Source organism: Colius striatus, chromosome 2 (genome assembly GCF_028858725.1).
Source record: "Colius striatus isolate bColStr4 chromosome 2, bColStr4.1.hap1, whole genome shotgun sequence".
Classification (NCBI taxonomy): domain Eukaryota; kingdom Metazoa; phylum Chordata; class Aves; order Coliiformes; family Coliidae; genus Colius; species Colius striatus.
Genome location: NC_084760.1, coordinates 41,412,705 through 41,438,967, shown reverse-complemented (window position 1 = coordinate 41,438,967; position 26,263 = coordinate 41,412,705). Strand labels below are relative to the sequence as shown.

At 42.3% G+C, this 26,263-nt stretch overlaps 1 protein-coding gene across 2 annotated transcripts; it reads right to left on the bottom strand.

Annotated features, from left to right (window-relative positions):
• Positions 1 to 26,051, bottom strand: LOC104553876 (24-hydroxycholesterol 7-alpha-hydroxylase). 2 transcript variants are annotated; one of them, XM_061989975.1, is made up of 12 exons: positions 25,719 to 26,051; positions 20,120 to 20,255; positions 18,733 to 18,907; positions 15,910 to 16,059; positions 14,888 to 14,981; positions 13,301 to 13,399; positions 11,313 to 11,403; positions 10,157 to 10,290; positions 9,250 to 9,345; positions 6,442 to 6,530; positions 2,921 to 3,008; positions 1 to 1,811 (listed from the first exon to the last, which is right to left on the bottom strand). In XM_061989975.1, the coding sequence occupies exons 1-12, from the start codon at positions 25,893 to 25,895 to the stop codon at positions 1,740 to 1,742; spliced, it is 1,401 nt and encodes a 466-aa protein (XP_061845959.1). In that variant the 5' UTR covers positions 25,896 to 26,051; the 3' UTR covers positions 1 to 1,739. The 2 variants fall into 2 exon arrangements, with proteins under 2 accessions (XP_061845959.1, XP_061845960.1); XM_061989976.1 differs by lacking the exon at positions 15,910 to 16,059.
• Between the last annotated feature and the right edge of the window lie 212 nt (positions 26,052 to 26,263).

The following is a 26,263-nucleotide window of genomic DNA, read 5'->3' as shown; positions in this document are numbered from 1 at the left end:
TCCAGGTCACTGATGAAGATGTTGAACAAGACTGGCCCCAGAACCGATCCCTGTGGAACTCCACTGGCAGGAGGCACAGGCCTCCAACTCGACTCTGTGCCGTTGATCACCACCCTCCCGGTGGCTGGCCTTCAGCCAGCTCTCGATCCACCTCACTGTCCACTCATGCAAGCCAGACTGCCTGAGCTTTCTGATGAGGATGTTATGGGAGACAGTTTCAAAAGCCTTGCTGAAGTCAAGGTAGATGGCATCTGCTCTTCCCTCATATAGCCAGACGGTTATGCCTTTGTAGAAGGCTATCAAGTTGGTCAAACAGTATTTCCCCTTGCTGAATCCATGTTGATTCCCCCTGATAGCCACCTTTTCCTTCATATGTTTATTAACAGCATTGACTCCACAGCTTTTACTGCTGTTGAATGTCCATTTGTATGGTTTTTTTGCAAATACTTTTAAAATGATGAATAATCTTTACTTAAAAGACTAAAAATACATGCTAGCTATTATTGTATATGAAATCTGACAGCAGTTAAAGTGTTGATGTCTGAACTTATTTGACAGCCTCTTTGAACAACTTTTACTAGGTATTCTTTATAGGATTAAATATTTTTAGATTTGTACAATTTGTCCTATCAGTAAGCCATGTTAAAGGGAAAGCAAATGTTTTCCAGCTATTGGACAACCTGTCTAAGGAATGGCAATAGCTTTTCTTGCCATTATTTGTCATCAGAAACCACACACAGAATCACAGAATCATAGAATCATAGAATTGTGGAGGTTGGAAGTGACCTTTAGACCTCATCCTGTTTGCAGGTTCCCCTCCATCAGGAGGCAAAGGAACATGTCCAGGCAGGTTTGGAAACCTCCCAAGAAGGCAACTCCACACCCTCCCTGAGAAAGGACTCCCTCACCTCAAAACCAAACAAGTTTCTCATCATATTTAAGTGGAACTTTTTGTGTTCCAGCTTATGCCCATTACCCCTTGTTGACGTCATGATAAAGCTTTCACTGCACATTCATGCAAGGACCAATTCTGAATCCTGTGGAGCAAATAAATCTCAGTAGAAACTTTAGTGGAAAAAGACCCCAGTGTTTCCCATGCTTGCAATTTTTCTATTACAAATCCATTTTCTTTGCAAAAATTTGGCACTGGTTGTAGACAGAGCAGGCCAGGTCTTCACTTACACAGGGAATGATACCTAAGTCATGCTAGTTTATCATGGCTGTGGGGCTGATCTGGAGGTCTCTGTTCAGCCCTATCCTGCGGTTTGTACAGACCAGTATGCAGTTACCAATCTGGTGTCTTAGCACAAGGCACCGCTTTCGGCCTTGGCTCAGAGATCTTCAGGAAGCAGTGGCCTGGCCTAGGGGACTTGCTTTTCCAATGGTTCTAGCACAACTTCCTCGCAGATTTTCCAAACATAGTAGATTTTTTCCTGGATGGCTGGTTGGTTGTCTTAGTATATCAAATTTGCAACATCTGTGAATAATTGGCCCACAAATTATGAATGCAGCAGGAGAGCTGAAATCTTAAACATTAGGAGGGGGGCAATCAGGTGAGGAGCACAGATGGGACTATGATATGGCATACCACAGCTTTCAGTTGGCATTTATAGCATTTACAGTTGAAATTAGGAACTGCTAAGTCAGAGAACCTGTCTGAAGGTGTAGGATAGGGAAGCAGCTGAGCAGTCCATCCAGGGGTGTCTGGCAAAGGAAGGTGAGTTAGTGCTGGGCAGCTTTCATTCCCGGTATTTATACTGGACCCGGAATGGTGCCGTGGGTTGCTGTGTCCCCACCAAATGCAAATGACTCTGCAAAAAGAAGAAAGACAGTAGAAACATTTTAGTTCTGTTACTGGAATTATCATCGTGCTTTAATATTAAGATCTAAACATATTGTGATAGCTTTGGTCTTGGAGAACCAAAATCAAATATGGAGAGTACTTCTCGGTGTTGCTAAAGTCATTGAGTAGGACTTCCAGGGTTACTATTTATTCCAGTCACTATGACAGAGGATGGCACATGAGATCTTAAGAAAGTAATAGTTTTTAACATCTTCACCAGCAAAGCTGCCTGTGGATGCAGATCCAAATTACAATCTTGTAAGAGCTGGCATGGCAACACCATCATTAGAAAAGAAGCAGCCTTCCTCCATATTCTGGGTGGACTTCCTACCAGTATTAGAGATCAACATCTCACATTCTTAAAGGACAGCAGAGGAACTGAGCTTTCAACTTCCAGCCTAAAGGACAATCATACAAATCCCATAGCACTCTGAACGGTTCCCTCTTCTCTTGGCAGTCTAGCTATAAAGCATGTGTGTCACATTTAGGCTGTGAGAGGTAGGCATGCTCATTTAGCAACAGTCTGTGTTTGTGAGGAACAATGTTTTCTGAGAGCTGGAATGGATGCTGTGCAAATGGAGAAGGAAATCACTGCTGAGAGTAGAGACTGTACCACTTTCCCTTCACGGTAATTCCTTTCTGTGTCACAGTTGCTCCTTCAGCCTTACCCTAATCATTTATCTTCCACCACTAAAATATGTAGTGGAAGAACCCTGTAAATGCTGCATTTGATACCTTATCTTTAAAATATTAACAATCCAGTTCCATAGTCATTGTTTCTGTGAGTGGCAGAAAGTAATTATAAAATCTCCTATAATGTTTAGGCAATGAGGAGACAAAATACTCTTATAGGTGCTCTCTTGGATAGCCAGCGCAGCCCCACTCATATTGCTGGAGTTATTCTCGGTTTTCTGAGCCAAAGAGAAGACTGAGTTATTCATTACATGTTTTAATAACAGCCTTCTCGAAATTTTGCTCCGTCATACATAAACACAGTTGTGTACGGTTGTTTAGCTAAGCGCCATGAATGAAGGATACAAAGATGTGGAATACTAGATAAGTGTGTGGATCTTTTACCTCCTTTGGTGCTGCATCCAAAAGCACAAATTCATATTTGTGCAGGAACAGTGCAACAAACAACTGGATTTCCATGATGGCAAACCACCTGCAAGAAAAGAGATGCAAAAGATTGGTCATCTAGCCTGACCATCACATGTGTGTTATCATCAGATGAGAACGAGGATATCTTTGACACATTTTACATTCTGTGCTTCAATTCTGTCTGAAAGTTGATCTTCAGCAGGAAAATATGCTCTGGATTTGTTCAGCTTTATTACTTAATAAAGAACACAAACACTGCCCCTTCTTTCTGGTGAAACTTTCTCTCTGACACCTTGTTTTAAACCAGCCCCTTAGAAAGATGGGGTTTTTTTCCACTGTGCAAACATTTATGTTCTTCTAATGCTTCCTGACTTCAAATAACTCCACAGGATTGAGAAGACAGTCAAATATAGAATAGGCTATATGACTAATTGTGCTATGTAAAGTTATATAATGCAGCTGGGAGCCTGATGACATCAGAGTAGCTGTGACAGCAGGAGGTATTATTTAATGTGTCAGCATTTGGATGCAGCATGAGACCCAAGGGCATGATTTTTTTTCTTTCTGTACCACTCTAAAGAAAGGCCTTTCTTAGTCAGTTTGGAAATTTCAGATAGATGGAGGTGAACTCTTCTGGGCTGTTATTTTTAATGTTGGTATGTACAAGAGCTTTCTGCATTCAGGCACTGGTGTGTACCTGTGCCAGGTCATGGGATGACTCACTTGCAGAATTTAGAAGTGTCTTAAATACCTGGTCAAAATAGTAATACTACCTAGCCCTCCTACACCATTTATTTTCCATTATCTGAGAGATGCTGGAAAACTGGATAGACCAGCCATTGGGGAATTCACTGGGGAGAAGGCCACATGACTGCACATGGCGTCAGCCTGGATTTGGCCTGGCAGGTGTGAAAAGGCAGCTAATAAGCCCCAGGAGACCCGGGGTAAGTCCTGCAGAGCCATCCGGGCCTGCGCAGAGGGACACGAGTTTGTTTTGGCATCGCATCAGGCCCAAATTATCTCTCTGGTTTCACTTTGGAATTACCTTGAGATACGGAGCTTTTGGTGACCTTGAGCTCAGGGGAACTGCAGTGTGGAGATGTTTCAATGGAAATTAGCTCAGGGCATGCAAGACTTACTAGCTGAAACTCCACGCTGGCAGCACAGTACAAAAGTGAGCTTCTTACAGCCCTGTCTGAGCTGTGTGGCCCTGGACCCCTGGTGCTTGAGGTCCTGCTCCTGAACCATCCTCACTGCTTTGGCATGGAGGTACCACAGTGCAGGCAAATGCCAAAATACCTCTAAATTGTCCTGAAAGTGGAAATGCTGCCGTGACAGAAGGTTATCCTTCAAATACAAGCACAACAGAGCAGAGCTAACCAGCCCCAACACCTCTGTACTCATGGTATGGCTCCTCTGTCTGAGCGGCAGTTGATATAACCAATAACTGACTGCAGGACTTCCCAACATTAGACTTCAAAGTGCTTTTCTCAACAGACTGCTGTTAGTCTGCTCTGCAAACAGAAATGCTGAGGCACAAGGATGATAAGCAACAGACATGTCCCAGGCTGGCCTGAGGGACAGTCCAGGAGTGACAGGGAGAGCTGCAGAGTCCCAGGGCGTCCCTCTCTCCCACAGCATGTTGTACACAGCAGAAACCTGAGCTTTCTCGCATCTAAATGCCCCTTAGTTCCCACCTGAGTCCTAGAGCAGTTTTCCTGTAAAAAACTCTGAGACAAAGATGCCTTCCTGGTTTACTTAGTGACAAGGGGGGTTGACAAAGATGTACTTTCTGAAATGTTGCCCCCAGTGCACTGCTATAGATTTGTTGTGTTGCACAGTTGCACGGGCAACAGTCACCTGGCTAGACAAAAGTAGCTTCACTGACATCAAAGTTCTCCTTTAGGTAAAGAAGATGGCACAGAAATGGTTCTGTGAGAGCTCTTCCCATGTGAGTCTGCTAGAATATTTGACAAGTAAGTTATTTTCTAGCTTTCAGTTTGGTTAAATTAGCTTCTAATTCCATGCTGAACTTTTGCAATGGAGAAATGAAATGTTTAATAAATTTCATTTATATATCCCAGTACTGAAGTAAATGAGAACACATCTTAAACTTGAAATATCATTGTTTCATTCACTCCTACCAAGGAAACCTACAACCTGAGATCTAGATACATCCCTTGATTTAATTTCCTTTTTACCAAGGCCACCATGTTATTCTTTTAGAACTACTGCTGAAAAGCATGAAGGTGTACATCACTGGGTGGACTACAAAAGGGTTTGAAAGGACTTTTTGTCTGTCAGCAAGAAAAAGATTCTCCATCTGTTGTCTGTGTAGAAATATTATCGTTTTCTTTCTAAACACAAACTTACTTTAAAGATACTATCGGAGTACAGAGAACAGCCTGAGCAAAGAAATAGGATCATATATAGAAAGAAGCAGCTTTCAGAAACATTGTTTTGCAGCTTATCCTGTACCTGCAGATGCCTCTTGTGAATTCTGCTGTCACCCTTGCTGGGAATGAGGCTGTGCTCTTACTTAGCTCAAGAATATGGTAAAAGCCACAGAGGTACAGCAATGAATGAGCACTTTCCTCTGGCAAGTGAGTGCAGATTTATTCACTTTGTATCTTTAATGCCTTCACAAAGTTTATCTGACACTCATGTCCAGCTTGCTGCAAGGTGCAGACTCAAGAATGCAGGTTGTCTGCAACACCCTCTGGATTCCTTGCTCCACGTGGGACTCTTGAGCTAAATTGACTGGTTTAAAGGATTCTTGGTTACTTGCTTCTTAGAGGCATCAAGGTTTCGAAGGCAGAGAATTGAGCATAGAGATGTTTGAACACAGAAACAAGGAGCAGCTGGTTCCCTGGGACTTGTTCCAGGAAGAGAGATAGCAGAGAAAACAGCAGAAGGAATGCAGGAAGCATCGAGGCTGGCATTGCTGGAGGAGTGAAGTGAGACAGGATCTGCAATTTAAGCCATCATACAGTTGCGTGGGCCTTAATGCAAAGACAAGATTCAAACAGAGAGGAGCCAGCTAAGATATTTGAAGATGAGCAATGTCAGTGACATCGTAGAGGATGGAAAGAGAACCTCAGACCAGAGAAATGTCCTTTAGGTTAGTTTAGAACTGGTTTTATGGCAACCTAAATGCCTATGTCTGTAAACTGTCATGTCTGCAAGTGCAACAACGCTCCCTTGATGAGAAGATGCCTTGGCAGCAGCAGAGCAAAGCTGATGGTCCTCCCTGAAGGATACCTCTTGCTACACTAGTCTCAGATTTTGCTTTTACATTGTGATTTAACCTGTCTTTTCCAGGAATGAAACCACTTTCAAACCAATTTATACAAGGTCTAGATGATACTGAACATTAGGGGATTGACCAAGAGCAAAGCAATAAAAACACTTTATCTCCAAGTGTAAGAGGAGCCCAGTTCAAGAGAGCTGTTCTCTGCAGGGTTTGGGAATAAATAAACCCCAGCTGTTTCACTGACCTTCCTGGACACTGATGCTTCCCTCCTCCGAATGCCACAAAGCTGTCCAAGAAAGCATTCTTCTCTAAATTTGCCTCTTTCCAACGATCCTGTGGGAAGAAACTTTTTTTTCCAAATCAGCCTTATATAAATAAAGTTTATTTCTCCAGGCTAAAAATGACCTTGGACAGCTAATCCTCAATACAAAGTTGCACTAATGCCATTTTTTTGCATTCAACCTGTTAGGGTTAGAATCTGGATGTAAAAGTAAGTGCTGACCCAGGGAAAGAAACGAGGGTCCCACTTGAAACACATTTAGGTGCCTCAAAGTGCTGGAGAGGTTTTCAAAGTCACCCCCAAAGCATTCTTCCTATATCTCCCCATTTTTCTAATTCCTTCATCTTGAGCTATAAAAATGCCACCTTCTCCTTTTACATATATGCAAATTCAAAGCAAATATTCAACTAGTACCTTCCCTCAGCCTCAAAATGGTATCACAGCACATGAAAGCCTCGTGCACATCTTGCACAAACCATTACTAAGGTGGTGTGCACAGACAAATGCAAAGTGTATGAGCTGTTACACAAGAGTAAGGTGAGGAGGTCCATTTACAGGTGCAAGCCAGGGTGTGAGAAAATGAACTATTCTCAAGAAAACCAGCCTATCTGTACCCAGAGGGCTTCTTGCTCTATCCTGAGCTGCTTTAAAAGAAAAGGACTAACACAATGAATGAGGCAATACAAGCCAAAGTTTGGGCAGGTGACACTGACAGAAGCCAGTCTCTTGAATGCTGGGTGACAAACAATACCAGCCTCCAGAAACTCAGTTCAACTCCATCAAGGCCTTCAAGAAACACCTAGTCAAGTTTAAGGCAGCTAACTCCTCTGATGAAGTTGTTTTAGAGAAACAGCAATCTTATATTTGTTTGTTTGTTTACTTATTATCTGCTAGGGCTGTTTAGAGCTTTCTGAGAAAACCTATTAGCATCAAAATCCAATACAAGTATGGAAAAAAAACCTCATTGATGATGAAGCAAGGCAAAACATTTGGAGTGGAAATATCAAAGGGGTACTTACCTATTCCTCATGGGAAAAGAGTGACTCTAAATAAGGAGGTAGCTTGATTTTAGGGACAAAGTTACTAAAAGGATAAGCTGTTGCATCAATGTTTTTGTTTCAGATTTTAAACAGGCAGAAATTGCTATGAGAGATTTCAAACTGATGAAGAGTTTGCTAGAAGGGAAGTTTTGTTTAAATTACTCCTTGATGTATTTCTGTTAAAAAGACAAAGTGTTCTATATCAGATGGTGCTAAAAAGAGCAGTTACAAGTCTGCCCACACAGCCACCTGGAGTGAAATAATAATCAAGAAACTCTAGATGAACTACTGATTTAGCAGAGATAATACCTACCAGAAATCATCTGACTGGAAAGACCAAAGAATCCGAGAGAAGAGCAATACAAACAAATGTCAGGGAGAGAGGAGTAGTTTGGAACACAGAATCACAGTGTCTTCTAGGCTGGAAAAGGCCTTTAAGATCATAGAGTCCAACCATTAACTCAGCACTGCCACAATCACCACTAACCCATGTCACTCAGTGCCTCAGCCACATGGCTTTGCAATATCCCCAAAGATAAGGACTGCCCCCCTTTCCCTGGGCAGCTGGTGCCAGTGCAGTGAAGAAGTTTTTGCTAATGTCCAAACTAAATCTCCTGTGGCACAACTTGATCCCATTTCCTCTGGTCCTATCACTTGTTACTTGGGAGAAGAGACCAATCTCCACCTCACCACAATCTCTTTTCAGGTACTTGTAGAGAGTGATCATGTCTCCCCTCAGCCTCCTCTTCTGCAGACTAAATACCCCCAGCTCCCTCAGCTGCTCCCCATCAGACTTGTGCTCCAGACCCTTCACCAGCTTTGTTGTTCATTTCTGGACACGCTCCAGCACCTCACAGTCCTTCTTGTAGTGAGGGGCCCAAAACCGAACACATCACTCAAGGTGTGGCCTCACCAGTACTGAGCACAGAGGTACAATCACTGCCCTGGTCTTGCTGGCCACACTATTTCTGATCCAGGCCAAGATGCCATTGCCCTTCTTGGCCACCTGGGCACACTGATGGCTCACATTCAGCCACTGTTGACCAACAACTCCAGCTCCTTTCCCTTCAGGCATCTCCCCAGCCACACATCCCCAAGCCTGTAGCATTGCCTGGGATTGTTGAGGCCTCAGTGCACGACCCGGCACTTGGCCTTGCTGAACCTCATACAAATGGCCTCAGCCCACCACTGCAGCCTGTCTAGGTCCCTCTGAAGAGCCTTCCTGCCCTCGAGCAGGTCTATGCACCCAACCATCCTGGTGCATAAGCAAATTTGCTTACACTCAGTCCCCTCATCTAGATCATAGATAAATGTGTTAAACAAAACAGGCTCCAGCACTGATCCCTGGGGAACACCACTGGTGACCAGCTGCCAACTGGATTTAACTCCATTCCCCAACACTTTCTGGGCCTGGCCATCAGCCAGTTTTCCACCCAATGAAGAGTGTATCCATACACGCCATGTTTCTCCAGGAAGATGCTGTGGGAAACAGTTTCAAAGGCTTTACTAAAGTCCAGGTAGACCAGATCCACAGCCTTTTCCTTATCCACAAGTGGGTGACCTTGTCATAGAAAGAGATCAGGTTAGTCAAGCAAATTGGTTTCAGTCAGTGGGGTCTTTCAACAGTAAGATTTGAACAAACTTTAAGCAATTTGTCTACATGCTTTTGATGTGAAATAAATGAAAATAAGAAAATCCAGGAAAAATACTCATGCTAAGGGTGACAACTTACAGGTTTGAACATTTCTGGGTCGGGAAAATATTTTGGATTCCTGTGCAACCAATATGGTGACAACATCAGCATATCACCTGCAGGGATAGTGAAATTCTGAAAAGAAGAAAAAAATCTAAGAAAAGAGAAAAATCACAGGTGCAACTCACAAAACAGTCCTTCCTTAGTACTTTCCTTCCATCAGCAGAAGGTCCTAATAGAGGACAAGTGAAGATGAAAAAGCCATGATGGCCATATTACATATCTGAAGCTTCTTCTTACAGTTGCCATGTTTTTTTCCATAAGAAAGACCTAAATGGTGGAGAATGTGGAAAGACTATTTTTGTTCTAATTAATGTTTTCAGGTATCAAAATAATAGAAACATTATTTCTGTTTTGCTTTGTCTTGATGTACCACGTGTATTTTCTTTCCTAAATCTTCCAAGTGATTTGTTCAATGCAAAGAAATTCTTAGAAAGTCTACTATATCTTAAATAGGAACAAGTGCTGATTCTTTAAGAGAGTGTTTTACATTTATTAAGGCTCTCAAAGGCTGGCACTTCCCTTCTGAATGGCACTGAAAAGAACAAACAGAAAAGATGGAGTTTGATTAGTCACTAAATTGTGGTCCCTCCCCCTATATTTGACATGGCTGATTGCTATTTAATATACCATCAGCACAATATCTCCATTTCAATTGAATTAAATCTAAAACCAATTCAGAACTGAAGGTAAGATTGTGAGCAAAAGAACCAAACCCATTCTTAAGGATGATGAATAAAACTGTTAAGTGTACTATATATGGCAGAGTGTGTACTATCTCTACAATTTTAATTTTATTCAGATCTATTTTGAGGCCCCTTTCCAGATAAATAATACAGCATCCTTTTGGTTTGTTTGTTTTTGAGAAGAAAACCCCAAATCTCACCTGAATTCTTATTGGGTTTACTACTTTCTTGGTGATTGCACCTGGAGACCTCAGCCGTATGGCTTCCAAAGTGCACCATTTAATAAAAGGGAGCTTCTTAAGGTCCTCTTCAGAGATTTCTATTTTATCTTTGCCTGTTTTGGCACGAGAAAGAAGACTGTAAAAAATTACATTACATACTTGTTTTGAGACATGCTGACATGTCCCACTTTAGAACTTTTGATAGAATACTTCAAGACTTCAAGACTTTGTTTACACCCGGAAATGTTCTTTATATTTCAAAGTAAATAAATGCATCAAAACCAGTACAGTTTAACAAAAGCCATTGAAGATAATTTAATAACTTCAGGGTAGGTGAAGATATGGCATTGGCCAGAAGAAGCCAACCAAAGGTCATCTTGAAATCAAGAGTCCCTGGACTTTTTCAGTGCTTTGGTAGGGCACTGCATGGAAATCTCAGGGTCTGTAGGCACCAAGACAAGAAGCCATTGATGAGCTCTTGGGCTAACAAATAAAATAGGACCAGGACAAAGGCATAAACATTGGTTCATGATTTTCTGTATTGGTTAGTTATTGACATGTTCCTTGATATAGTTTTGACGCATGTCAACTAAGAGTCTTCCATGACAGTCTAAGCATGATTCAGATGACTGCAAACGTGAATGACTGATCCCAGCAGGTGACTGGTTTTTGAGGGAAAGAGATGAATCGTGCTGGACAAATTGGCCTCAGATGAGAGAGAGAAAACACAACAGTTCCTGGCCTGGTTTTCCACAAAATATCTGTAAGTCTGGTGAACATCACACCATGAAAAGCAGTAGAATTGAAAGACTTCATCTGACTCTATCTTAGATGCATGAAAAAAGCATAAGACTGATTAATGCAAATCTAGGTCTAAATTATAGGTGTGGAACAAAGATATAAATGCATATGGTTCTGTTTCTAGCTTCTTTTGCTAACACCAAAAGTGGTTTTGCATAAAAATATGACTTGAGTATATGCTGAGTAAAGAACTCAGAGCTGGACTTCGTGTTATCAGTAGTACCCTTAGCAGCAACATTCATTACTCCAGACATTGACCAAATATGTTGAGTGCTGCGCCAACTCAGAACAAATAATGTCTTTGGTTCCAGAAGGCCATGGTCAGATTTATTACCTGCTTTGCCTAAAACAGAAGTCAGGTCTTCCATGATTTTCTTGTAAATAGAAGGGTAAGAGAGGATGAAAACCAGGGTCCAAAACGCAACCTGAACAGAGATGAAAGTATTTTAACTCAGGAGTGTGGAACAGAATTACGGTACCTTTGTAGCAAGTCACAGAGGCAGGTGAAAACATTTGCACTTTTTAGTATGTGCCTACTGTAGTTGGGATGCAGAGAGAACTGTCCTTCCTGGGTAAATCCAAATCTAAAGGCTCAGATTCTGGGAGATTATGTCTGGTCATCTGCTGTGTACTTATCTTCAGTGAACATTACATAGCTTTGGCTTTGAGCTTTGAAACACAGAATCCTTTCTTTAATTTCAAATAACTAAGTGTTAAAATGAATTACTTAATCATTGTCTGTGATTAGGTTTAGCTGCATGAATGGAAGACAATTAAATAGGAAATTCATACTTATATTAGTAGAAATGAGGTTAAATAATTTGCAGGGCATTGTCACACTGAATCACACTAAAATGGGCAGGAAAAGTGTTAATTAAGGCCAAACAATCAGTAGTATATCCCCTTTAGAAATAATTTGCTAGCTGATTATGCAATTAAGTTGAAAATCAAGATATTTAAGAAAGGAGAAAATCCTCTGAGGTAGAATGAAACCAGAAGACTTGCAGCACTGACAGGAGTCTCTCTGCTTTTGCTGAGCCAGTGAGAGATGCAGTCTGCACACATTTTGGTTGTGGGCCATCTGTGCTGGTGAGGGATGAGAACTCGTACTGTTATTTCCCAAATAGCCCCACGTGCATGCAACCTTCCTTCTGCAAAACAAATCTGGTACCTTAGTTTTCTTGCACAGCACTTGGACAGTGTGGCTTCACTCCATGGGCTAAAGAGGGATCACTGAATTGTTTCAGATAAAAGGGTTTAATGAGCTTGTAAAAAATCTCTTTGGAAGGTGAAAGGTCTTTTTGCATCACTCCAAACACCAGAACAGTGGTTGTGACTATTCTGAGAAACAACGAAAGAGCTGTATGTCTATTTACAGCTGAATAGCACAGAAGTAAGTAAGGATAGTGTTGTGGAAGGAATGCCAGTTATCTGACAACAGACAGCAAGCTATGCCTCTCACTTATACCAGCGCGTGAATCCACAGAAACCTCACTGAAATGGACGAAATTCCTTTAGGGTAAATTGTGGTAATACCCATTCTACAGAACCCATAGATACATCCATTAGGAGGACACATAAAAATAACTCTCTTTCTTTCTTTTTTCCTAAATCACATCTGTAACAAACATAACTGTGCTAGAAAGAGCTTAGCAGTCATGGTAAATAAAGGATGTTTTTGCTGCTATGGATTTTTCATCTGAGAAATTCCTATCAATGTCTTCAGTCAGCCTAAGCTGTGTTAGGTATATAGGGCTTGTTAGTGTACTTACATCTGTATTGTTAATCTGTCAAATCTGCTTGTTCTAACATAGACAAAACTTGAGCAGCAATAGAATCAAACTCTTCCTTTTCTCCCCCTGAAACAGCACTGGCAATTGTACAGCAGATCCCTCAGAGAGAAGCAGCCACATTCACTCAAGGATTTACAAATAAAGTTACTCTGTATTATGCTTTTTCTATTCTTCACAATGGATAACACCAGCCTATTTAAAAGACAGTTCCCACTATGCTTCAAAATAAAGTTACATATGCTCTTCACAGCTTAAGATTGTGATCTTAATAGCTATGAGATGTATGTTCCCAAAATGTTACGATAGAGGAAATCGTAATTCAAGGAAAATACAAGAAGAGCTTTTCTTGTCATTGCTTCTGTGACATTTCAGCCTGGATATATTTGTAGTGATGCATGTGGGCGTGATAATCCCTTCTTTGGATTACATGCAGTGTGTGTGTGACCTCTGGTTCAAAAGTCTTTGCTTCCCAAATACAGACTTTTTGAGCAGGACAGAGAGAATATGTTTCTCTGGCTGATGTACTTACTGGGACAGCATTTGCTTGGGAAGCCCAGAGCATGAGGAGACCATAACTGGCAGCTAGATGTTTTCCTTGCAAGTTATCCAGGAGATGTTGCAGTAGTGTCTGTTATAAATAAAAGACAATAATGTGTATGTCCAAAAAAGATATTAAAAGCTAGTTTAGGATAGGGCTTACTAGAATTGAAGGATATAATGTGAGATCAGTTTATCAAAGAGAAGTAATGTTAGTTATGGTTTTTTTGCAGTCACAAAGAAGATATGACAGCTGTTAAGAGAAAGTGAGACCCAGTCATAGGCAGAGGGTCAGAAGAAGGCAAGGCATGTTGCCAATCCCTACTGAACACTTGCCCTGCTCTCCATTTTCTTAAAGTTCTTAAAGGATTTGGTTCCCTCACTCCCTGTTGCTGCTTCTACATGGAAGAAAGAAAAAGGAAATCTCTACTATTTTTTAATTCATGCTCTACTTTTCTACTTTAAAGAACCTGAAATAGGACTTGAACAAGTAGAATGAACGGACAGGAGGAAAATGTTCTCTCTGTTCCTGCCAAAAAGGTGCTTGTTAAGAAGAGATGTTTTGATATATCAGCAAACTCCCTAGTTCCAGCTGCTTTGTTAGTGACCTAACCAGTGACTTCAATGGCTTGATAGTCTTTGTAACTACAGCAACTGTCTAATGTTCTAGGATCAGCTTTTGTTTACAGTATTTCAACAAATAGGGGGCCGCCATGTGTTCAAGACAAAGCTTCCTGTCTCCTTTTCAGAGAGGAAAAGGCTGTTCTTGAATAAAAAATTACCACTCTTTTTTCCAAATTCCCACCCAATTTAAGACATTGGGCTCATGCCTTCTACTTCCTGCACCTTCTTACCTCTCACCATCCCTTCTCCAGCTACCCCTTTTTTTTCCCATTATTCTGGTTTATTTTATGAAAGAAATTGTGGCATGTAAAGCTTTTAAAGTCTAATTAAAACCTGTTTAATGACCTGTTCTATAATTATTTGATAGATCAAAATTCCCAGGCCAGTCAGCCTTTATTCTTATCAGGTGTACAGACAGAATTCCTGCCATAGCTATGGAAAAAAACCAAGCAGGCAACTTATCACAGCTTTGACACAATCAATATTTTGGGTACTTGGCTTCCAATCGAGCAATCTGCTATTTTCTACTAGTCTGGCTGCTGGAGGATCTACTCACTCTACACCAGAGTTTAAAAATAGTACACGTAAGGTTTTGAAATCTCACAGCACGGCACTCTCAGAGAAACAACTGAAGAGGGCTTTTCTCATCTCTTTCAACTGTTCATTGCAGCTGCAATACTGGAGGCTGGTGATAGGTCATAGCTCTGAACTTAAAATTCTCCAGAGGAAGATGTCAATTTTCAGAATTGTAGGAAATAAACTAAATTGAGGAGCAGGACTCAAAATTATGGGCCTGTCCTAATGTAGGTGACAGCAAACCTGGACAATTAAGGCATAGCTATGAAAGCTGACATGTTTGCCTTGTTTCTTCCAGTTCTGAAATAATTCCTGCCCTTCACTCCTTCAGTCAGAACAGACAACAAAGTCATCTTATTTCAAAATCTCTGATGCTTACCTTGGATGCAGTATCTGAAGGGTTGGTCCTTTCAGCATCTAACACTACTTTCTCTAAAAATTTTAGAAGCCATTGCTTTGATTTAGACCAGTTCCTGAAAAGAAAAGCAACAAACAAGAACCACTTAACTGAGGCAGTATAAACCAACATTTTCTTTTTCACAAGAAGGACTTGTTGGTTTCTTTCCAAAAGCCCCTTGGGCAGCAGTCAGTTGGTGAATAGTCAAGTGTCAGTCTGACTGTCAGTAGTGTTGACAGACACAAGGAACAGCATGCCCGAGACCTTCACTTTGGCCAGACTTAGCCTTGCAGCCAGGACCTGTGACTGCAAGAGTCCTAGATTTTCAGCTGAACAAGTTAAATTAATTGTTTGAAAGAAACAAGTTGAAAACCACTGTTTCACTGCAGGTTTTCATTGTGGCTTTGCAGGGATTGCTTAGGCTAATCTTTTCAAGAATGATCCTCCCTAAGAATATCAAGGCCACATCTTTAGAGCATCCTCAGTTCTTTCTGAATGCTATTTTGAGATGCTTAAGCTGCTATCACATCTCTGAGAGTACTGACAGGCTCTGCAAACACTTTCCTCCCTTCTTCAGGGTTTGGTTGCTTCTACCCAAGGTCAGCTCTGTGTCAGTGCAGCCACGTAAGCTGGGATCAGTCTGCCGGGAAAATAGCTAAAGTATGGGAAATAGCAGAGGGGTGCCTAGTTGGGGATTCCTCTATCTTGGAACTCACATTTAGCCTCAGGCTTTTGCCCTTTGCACAATTCTGCATCTTCTGGAAAGGTCTAAGATGGACTCTTCCCGTCTAGGCAAGTCTGTTTCTGCTTTATGCTGGGAAAACGCAGGAGACAAGGTGAGAACTTTTTTGAAGCATCTTAGCTGAAAGCCTGCCTGACCAAAGGACATACTGTTGATAAAGACAGCACATCTTCCTCCAGGGAAAATGGCTCTCGTCACTGACAGTGCAGCAAGCAAAATGCCTGTAATGGGTACACCATGGGCACCATATTTGCTCTGTTACCTCAGGAAGCATTCGGGCATCTGAGAAGCATATTCAAAGTCCTCATCATACTTCTGAAAATGTTCTTCAAACTCCTTGATTTCACTCTGACTTGTCAGACAGATGCCTTTCCCAAATAGAGTGTTCACCACCGCAGGATACATGACATGCCTGCAAGGAGAAGATTGCTGTGGCTTACAGGTCATAGCGAAGCTGTTGCAGCAGTTTTAGATCAGGACGCAGCATGTTGAATTGCCAGCACTAGAAGTGTTCCAGGGGACTGGAACATCTTTTGTATGAGGAAAGGTTGCAGACCTGGGACTGTTCAGCCTGGAGAAGAGAGGACTGAGAGAAGACCTCATTAACACCTGTAGGAGGTTGGGACATCCCTTTTTTCTATGGCATCTAGCAACAGGACAAGGGGTAATGGGATGAAGCTGGAACACAAAAAGTTCCACTTAAACAAAAGAAAAAACTATTTCACTGTGAGGGTGAGGGAGCCCTGGCACAGGCTGCCCAGAGGGGTTGTGGAGTCTCCTTCCTTGGAGGTCTTCAAGAGCCGCCTGGACATGTTCCTATGTGACCTGATCTAGGTGACCCTGCTTCTGCAGAGCGGGTTTGGACTAGATGATCTCTAAAGGTCCCTTCCAACCCCTACCATTCTATGATTCTATGTACCTAAAGAGTGAATGTCAGGAGGATGGGGCAACACTCTTCTGCAGTGTCCAGCAACAGTACTAAGGATAATGGACATAGGCTGGAACACAGAAAGTTCCACTTAAGGCAAAACTTCCATACTGATCAGGTGAGAGAGCCCTGGCATAGGTTGCCCAGGGAGAGCGTGGAGTCTCCCTTCCTGGAGGTTTCCAAACCTGCCTAGACACTTTGCTGTGCCCCCTGATCCAGGGGAAACTGCTTTAAGCAAGGGGTTGAGCTGGATGAGCTCTAGAGGTCCCTTCTGACCCCCACCATTAAGTGGGGGACTCAAGCATCAAGATAGTGAAGGGCTTGACATAAGGCTCATGCCTCATTCACACTCTTATCACAGATGATAAGCAAAGGCTCTGAGATACACAGACCTCAGACCAGTCTTCTGCATATGGCTGAACTTCATCAGCTAGCATTTGGTCACTTGAGCAGTGGCAGAAAGGCTCTGGGCACTGAGATCCCCTTCTCCCTACTAACCACCGTTCTTTATTTCAAGTTCGCCCATGCAGACCTTCTGGGCATTGTACAACCTCTTCTGCTACCAGACACCAGAAGAAATCCCGCTTCTGGCTGCAGCTTTCCTGGACTAAACAGTGCTTCGTTTGTTGGCTTTCTTTTTATGTCACACCTTCCCCGTTTGCTCCTCTGATATCTTGCAAACTCTGAGCTCTTTTCCCAAACCACTTCCACTCTTAAGCTCTGAGAAACCCCGATGCAGTGTTTGCCTGGCTCCAGCCACTGCTCAACACTTATTTCAGGCGATGGCTTCCTTTCCGTCTCTTGCTGCGCTGCTGCTGTTGCGGTGGCTGGAGCCACCTGGCGGCTCCTGCCATGAGTTCTGAGGCAGCTAAAAGACGATGACGGGCATCTAAAACACAACACGGCATTGCATCCAGATTCTTCTATCCCGTGCTCTCTGCAGATCCATAAGAACAGCGCACACTCAGCACAGATTTGCTGCAGTTTAACCATTCTAACCTATGACATCTTTTTTTTTTTTTTTAAAATAAAAATAAAAATTAGACAAATAGCAGGTGATTGGGATTTGATGAGCAGTGCCCATGACAGCTGTGGCACTGGGAAGACCACAGCACCCTGTTTCCCAAGGCTGCATCAGAGCTTCATGCATGATATACGCACCCATGACACCATGCTACTGACCGTGGTCTGTGCTGGTGCCAGTACAGCACAGAATAACAGGTCCATCGCTGCCCTCAGAAACTTGCACCCAAGTAATGGAGCACAGGTGGAGCCAGACAGGAATAACAAGAACACATGAGCCCACATTAGCACACCACCCATTCAATGTGTCTGTTTTTTCACAAGAAGCAGATGTGACTTTGATCTCAGAAGATGAGTGGGGCAACACCATGGGATATGAGTGCTTGCACCCCCTTGTTGAGACCAGATGGATTGAGGGCTGGCAGGTTTCAAAGCCCCTTTCCCCCACATTTTTTCCCAGTTAATCCAAACTGCAATAATTGAAGTAATAGGTGCTCAGTGGTTCAGATGCAGTAAAACCCTTCATCTTAGATGTCTTAAGCAGAAAAAGTCTGCAAAAGACAACTTGGATATGACATCTTAGAAATAGCTCCAAAGCCAAAGACAATACTCAACCTGATGGACAACGCAAAATAGGTGTTGTCCCAGACAATCTGGAAGAAGGAGGAATTAAAAGCTCTGTTGTTGCTACATGAAACTGTCAGTAAAGGCTTTTTTTTTTTAAAGTGAAGGATGAAGTTCTGGCAGGAAAGCCAGCTGCAGAGGTCTTTTAAGTTTTGGGCTAGGCTTGGCCCAAAACATGTAGGGAAAGTTTTCATCCTGCCGAAGATCAAGCATTTTGTTGGTTCATAAGTTCTTTATAAATACGTGAAGTCCCAACTTTGGGGAAACAGAGTTTGTTGGAAGATGTTATGTTTTCTTTTTTCTTTTAAACAAGTAATTCAGATGTTTCTCCTGGAGTTCTAGATGAAAGCCTGTCCACTCTGAGCCACATGAAACTGTGAAGCAGCAATGAATTATCCTGAGACAGCTGTTCTAAGACTTGAGAGTTTGATCCCCACCTGCTTTACAGGAACATCTCTGCTCACATACAGGATACTCATGTGTTAGAGATGTACTGCAAAACTCCCTTACCTTACTAGGTCATAGAGGTCGCCTGTGCCCTCCGTGCCCAGGTATGCCATGTGCTCGTTTAGTTCCTTACACAAAGTGCCCGTAAACATATGCAGATTAGAAGGACCCATTTTTCCCTTCATCATGCTGTAGAGGCTACCATGGTTCTGATAAAATGCTTCTGCAGGGACAGAAACTAAACACAAAAAGGAAGAGAAACTTTTTAGAAAGTAGATCAAGTAGATTTTGACTGACAGTGAAAATTTTTGCACTTAAATTTATGACTCTAATTTAAATGCCTTAACCCTCATTTTCCCAGAGCAAGATTCCCAGAAAGCTTCCTTATAACCTTGTAAAGATTTTGTTGAGCCCTCTGCTTCTACCAGTCTGTGCAATATCTTATTGCCCTGTGAAACTTCAGTAACAGAATCAACAATCCATAAATTTCCCACTAGCTTCAGTGTGGATGTACAGAGGTGTACATGGGCTCCACAAAACTGACTGAAATGAAAAATAAATTAATCTAAGAAACAACTCTTTGGGTCTTCATGCTATACTAGTACACCTGCTCAGTCATACCAAGAGAAGCTGAGAGAGCTGGGACTGTTCAGCCTAGAAAAGAGAAGGCTCAGAGGTATTATATTAGTGTGGATAAATATCTGGTGGTGGGAGTGAAGAAGATGAAGCCAAGCTTTTCTCACAACAGGAAGCAATGGGAACAAATAGGAATATGGGAAAGACACAGGACAGTTTTTATTGTGAGGATAGTAAAACACAGGAACAGGCTGCCCAGAGAGGTTGGAGATACTCAAAACACAACTGGACACAGCCCTGAGCAACCTGCTGTCGCTGACATTGCTCCAAACAGGAAGGCGATCTCCAGCAGTGCCTTCCAGCCACAGGGATGCTGTGATTTAACCTCTGTCATTTCATAGTCCAAAATTACCAAACTACTCAAAGAATTCCTGTCTGTGCCATTCCATATGGATATAAGCATATGAGATGGAGGAACATGGGATATATAGCTCATGATTGGCTTACTGCAGGGTAACAATTAATCATTTCTATAAACTAATATGCAAATTGATAGGACAATATTCAATTGGTCCAAACATGGTACACATAGATGGAGTGTCTAGCAGCAGAAAAGGACTTGATCTCAAACTGGGGCTGCTTGATGATATAAGTCATAACAGTCCCTAGTTCAGTAACCTTTGATCCCTTGAGACTGAGTCCAAATCACTTTACAGTGCTGGATCCACACGAAGGAATTTAATTTCACCTTTGTTTCATAGTATGGTCAGGGATTAAGGTCAGCATTTAAGGCATGATCAAAGAGCCAATGGGCTTTAATGTTCCTGGGTAATGACATTTGGTTTCTGTTAAAAAAGAGCCAAGATTCATTTACCTGCGTTCTCCACAGCTTGTTGTACTGCCTGCTCAAAATTCAAGTCTTTAGAGTTAAAAAATGCTTCAGTTCCTTCTTCCTCGGTCACAAAAGTAAACCGTTTTCCCAGGGCGAATATTGTGAACACAGGGCCATGCTGGAACAAACAAAGAGTTCATATCACTCTACTGATAACATGTTTGATGGGAGCCCTGACAGGACTTCAGTGCTGCTGAGAGGTCAGGAGGGAGGACCTGGTCCTTTCTGCTCTCTGTGCACCTTGGCTCAGAGTGCAAAAAGGATAAAGATGAAACAGGACAAGATTTGTAGACCTACAGGCCAAAAGGAAAGATTGCAGGGGTCTGCCTGGCCTCTTGCAGAGCAGAAGAGAGTCCTTCTCTGAGATTAATGCCTTGAAATTTGAATCACATTACAATGCAAAGGATACAATTCACCTGGACTTAAAGAACTCAAGTGATGGATTATCTACTGCATCTCTTGGCTGCCACAGCAAAGTAGCCACATTGTAAAAATCCATAATCTATTTCAATCTACATTTTTTTTAACAAAAACTCCCTGTTCCTGCATCTATTGGGGTTTTTTTTCTTTTCTAGTTTAAAGGTTCTGCTAATATCAGTGATTTATTTCTAATACAGGTTTTTAAAGATCAGTATCAAAATAGCTAGCAAGCTTTGAGCAGAACAGATGGAGCTTGTTGAGACTTATATTCAGGGGAAGTTTTTCACGACATAAATCATTCTTTCATCTGCCCTTGATCTGGTATCCTAGAGTCCTTCCAAAACTTTCAGCAATAAGTGTTCACTTCTGAATTCCTACATTATGAAAAAGATTACTGATATTTGTAGATACTCTGAACTAGAACATCAAGTGCAATATCTAGTGGCTGTCAGATTCAGGCACAAAAGAATCAAAATTAGGAAATGAAGCATCTTTAGTGTCTTTTTCCCAGTCAAGGCAATTTCTGCTCACAGGCAAAAGCCTTGGATATCAAAAGCCTGGCATTTACGTTTAAAGATACATTACCTTCTTTTGGCCAAGTTATTGTTTATCTACATAAAATAATTGTTTCTGTGTATAAATATCAAAGAAAGGTTTATGGCTTTCATAAAGCCTCTAGGCACATCAGGGAGAGTGACTTTCTTTTCCAGGTTACATTGGTGACACAGGTGAGAAAAAGTTTTCCATTGATCTGCCCAGAGCCCTGAAAAGCCTTGAATCCACCTTGCTCACATGGTGATGCCATTGACTTTAACCATTGCTTTTGTCACCTGTGACTGTATTGCAAAGCCCATTCCATCAAATGCTCTTTGAAGCCAAGGAAAAGATCCCTCTTCACATCAATTGAATTTGATTGTGTCCTTCAATTGTTAAATAAAGAATGACTGTTTAGATTGTCTGGGTGATAATACATAAATTATTGTTTTAACAACAGCTACATTGCTAAGCTTGCTTTTTCTACAGATAACAGCATGTCCTGTTGTCAGACTGGATAAAAACCAAGTGGGGAAGGAATGTGAGTTTGCAATTACATGAGTTTAGGACAAATCCCACTCTGGATCTTTTCATTGAGAATGACAGACTGAGACTTTGGTTCAAAGAAATCATTAAGTAGGACAGACTTAAACAAGTGCTAGGTAAACCAGGATAAATATTTCAATTCAAAACTCTAGAGGGATTAAAATATAAAGTTGCAGAACTGCCTACTTTGATCTGTTAAATCACCCTCAGCAACAGGAGGATGGACAGGAAAATCTGGTGCCTGAAGGAGGATTTGGGATGCCTCAGAATCATTGCTAGTACACAGCAAATTTTTACAAGCATTGTCAAAAATGAGGATTAGTGGTGGGTAAACAGCATGTACTGGAGAAGAACCCAATACAACTTTAAGGATGCACAGCCTTAAACAGATTCCTAATTCATTCCTTAGAAGAAAGAATTAAAGGTATGCACATAATCTGGCATCATTTGAAAGTCTCAATTCAGAGGAGATCTAGAAACATCACAGAAGAAGGCCTAGAAGAAGAACATTCTGAAATGACCTCAAGATCTATTATCCAAGCCCTAACAATTAATTTAGAGCTCTCATCTTGCTATGAGAGAAGTGAAGAAATTTTCTTCTTATCTCAGTTACCAAAATGATGAGAAGCATTTGATATTCCTTCTTAACCCTTAACATGTTTGCCAGGGAAAGTCAGTAACCACAGCCTTTGAACCCCTCATTAAGCAGCTGTATCTGTATTTTATGTTGAGTGGTGGCTCTGATTATCCACCCTGCCCATCACAGTCTGTCTCTAAAACTGCTCTAACTAGCTTTAGGAGGAAAAGCTGGTATCTTGTATTAGAGCATAGATTAAATATTTCGTTAGAGCAGGGCTTTTTTTTCTTACACCCACTCCACTGATGACACAAGGGGAAAATCAGGCAATTCTTCCAGCCCATGTTTCTTCTGTAGGAGGAAAACAGAGGGAGCAAACTTCAAGTAAAGTACAAGTTAGAAGCAGTGGAAGTCTAGTGTGGTATTCCAGGGCTTGAGAGAAAGAGCAGTGAGGGGTAGATATACATAAAATAGACAAAAATTAAAAACCCTAACTCTTTAAGAAAGAAAATCAGTGTCACTTTGGCAGACTGAAGGATTAAGCCAGAGCAGGAATTTTCTAATTGTGAAAGTCTCCCCTGAAGGCAATGAGGTTTCACACTGCCTAGAGCCCCTTTCTGCACTAACTTTAAGGAGGGCAGCTTGCTCATATTAAGGACACTTAACCTTGTTCTGGCAAGATTAAGGAGCTTGGACTTATTGCAGATGTATTTTGCAATTTTTGTAATGCCTGTTAATGACCCCTTTGGTAGCAGCACCTGTTTTATCTGGCTCTACTATGCTACGGTGAACACTCCTTTAAAAGACAGCAGGCAGGAACAGACTTATCTTTCCTGGCCTCAGCACCATTTCCAATGTGGGAGGTGGGAAGGAAGGTAGATGTGCCTGGGGTGTTTAAGAAGAGGAAGGGGCAACAGGTAGCCATCTCCAGGGCTGGACTAAGAAACCAAAGGAAAGTAAAGGGAAGATGTGTAAGAAAGCCTTGTCTTTCTGCTTTGTTGTAGCACCACCAGCAGCCTCAAAGCCTCTCCAGAAAAATGAAAATAAAAACTAATAAACCCAGGGCCACTAAGTTTGCATTTGTACCTCAAGACATTCTTTAGTATGCAAAAGTTCTGATCATTCAATCTGTGAATGACCCCTCCCCAAAAGGACTCTACTGTCAGGTTTTCTCTAAGAGATTTCACAAAAACTCCCTGGGGAGAAAAGGCAACTAAAGCCAATTTAAGTCATGGTGAAACATCTGTCCCCAAAAGGGATTGCCAAACTGTTGTTTGGCAGGCTGCTTTGATCTGGTTGCCACCAGGATATGTTTTTAAGAGAACAAGGAAGTTCTGTTGGGAAGAAAGGAACCTCATGAGGTTCAACAAGGACAAGTGCAGAGTCCTGCATCAGGGAAGGAACAACACCATGCACCAGTACAGGCTGGGGATTGACCTACTGGAGAGCAGCTCTGCAGAGAGAGACCTGGGAGTCCTGGTTGATAATAAACTAAACATGAGCCAGCAATGTGCCCTCGTGGCCAAGAAGGCCAATGGCATCCTGGGATGCATCAAGAAGAGTGTGGCCAGCAGGTTGAGGGAGATTCTGTTCCCCCTCTACTCTGCCCTGGTGAGGCCTCATCTGGAGTCCTGTGTCCAGTTCTGGGCTCCTCAGCTCAAGAGGGACAGGGAACTGCTGGAGAGAGTCCAGCGCAGGGCCACCAAGATGATCAGAGGACTGAAACATCTTTCATACGAGGAAAGGCTGCGGGAACTGGGGCTGTTTAGTCTGGAGGAGACTGAGGGGAGATTGTATTAACATTTATAAATATCTAAAGGGTGGGTGTCAGGAGGTTAGGACATCTCTTTTTTCTATAGTAGCTAGCAACAGGACAAGGGGTAATGGGATGAAGCTGGAACACAAAAAGTTCCATTTAAACATAAGAAAAAACTATTTCACTGTTCAGGTGAGGGAGCCCTGGCACAGGCTGCCCAGAGGGGTTGTGGAGTCTCCTTCCTTGGAGGTCTTCAAGAGCCGCCTGGACATGTTCCTATGTGACCTGATCTAGGTGACCCTGCTTCTGCAGGGGGGTTGGACTAGACGATCTCTAAAGGTCTCTTCCAACCCCTACCATTCTGTGATTCTACGATTCTATGATTCTCCAACAGCCTTACATCAGAAAGTCAGAGAAATATTACACTTTTTTATTTTCTTTTAAGTGAGGATTGATCAGTTCATTTTAAAGGATTATATGGGATGGTTTCTGAAATAGTAGCTGAATGCACTGGAATGAGTTTTCCTCCAGTCCTACATTTCTGCCCTACAGTGAATGAACAAATAACTGATCATGGTATGCATAGATGAAAGACATAGGAAAGATATAACACTACAAGGTAAAAACTGGCCTGGTAAGCTCCAAGAAGCCAATGAACTCTGGATCACACACATAAGCTTACTGTGTGGTGCACCTAACGTGCTTCCAAACAAGAATGACAGCTCTTGATACTCACAGAATCACAGAATGGGGGAAGTTGAAAGGGACCTCTAGAGCTCATCCAGTCCAACCCCTTGATAAAGCAGGTTCCCCTCAATCAGGGGGCACAGTAATGTGTCCAGGTGAGTTTGGAAACCTCCCGAGAAGAAGTCTCTACACCCTTCCTGAGCAGCCTAGGCCAGGGCTCCCTTATCTGAACAGTAACACCCTGATGTTCTTATACCTGATAATTCAGCTGATTATACTTGAACCTCTGCTTTGATTTAACACAAGTTTATAACACCAATGGCTGCAAAGAAGTACTTACAAATATGAACTGTAATAGTTCAAAACAAGAAAGAAAATTTTATACATCTAATACTTATTAAACAATTTTTCAAGTTTCAGGATGTTACAGTGGTTTCATTTTCAGCTGGTCTTTGCAAGTAGTGAGCTGTATGATCCTTCAGTATCAAACACTTGAGGCTTACTATATGGCAGCAGCAAGTGATACCATCACTGAATGAAAATGCGAAACTAGGCTTTATGTAAGCTACTATTAGCTGCCTGGAATAATCATTTAGGCTCTTGCTACCAGACAGGCATAGAGAAAGAAAGGTATGTCCAGGGGGGCAAATCTTCACATTCATCTGTGGTAAGTTTTTTAGGATGGAAAAATTTGCCTGCCAAGCATGCCTGTGTCTCTCCTGAATGTTGAGGGACACTGTCTGGTACTCACCTTATTTGTGCAAGTAAGCCCTGGCACAGGGCTTTCTACATTATCTGAAACAAAGATTAACATGCAACCAGACTGCAAAAGCAAAATAGCAGAGCTGCTGGGTCCAAACAGGACATTTCCACACAGAGAATCATGCCTGAATCAGATTTACAGCCTAACATCATTACTGGTACAAAGCTGATCCTTCACCAGCTAAATGCTCCCGGAGTGACAGGAAAGCGGAAAGCTTAAGAAGTTTCTCCCCGCCTTTCCTCTGGCACGCAAACCCTGAGTAAACACCCACGAGCAGGCACGTCGCCACAGCCATTACCTTGCTTCTAGCTTGCTCTATAAACTTCAGAGGAGCTTTCCCAAACTGAAACGCAGCTCCAAACCAGGGGATCCAGCTCCTGATGCAAGGAGGGGAGCTCGTGTTTCTCGGTTGAAAGAAAACAGCCTTGACAATAAGAAGTCCCAGGATTGCTGCCAAGAGGAGAGTCAGAGCCATTTTGCCTCTTCGCTGCCTGTGTCAGCCGCTGCTCTGCCTGCGCCAGCGCCCGGGATGGCTGCGCAGTCTGTGAGTGGAGCCTCTCAGTAAGCAGCCCAGGGGATGAACCCTCTTGGTCTTGGAAAAGGCAGAGCCAATTCTCCTCCACTCTGGGACGAGGACCAACTCCACTGTTTGCAAAACTGAGATGTTGCTGTGACAAATCCCTGACCTTCGCACCAGCTGCTGGATGGCTACCCAAGCTGCAGGGACACAGCCAGGGACACCGTGGCAAAGCACTGCATCACTTCTTTCCCTTAAAAACAACTTTTGGGAGGGCGATAGCAAGATTATGAAGTAGAGAGGCTGCAATTGGCAGACATTTAGCT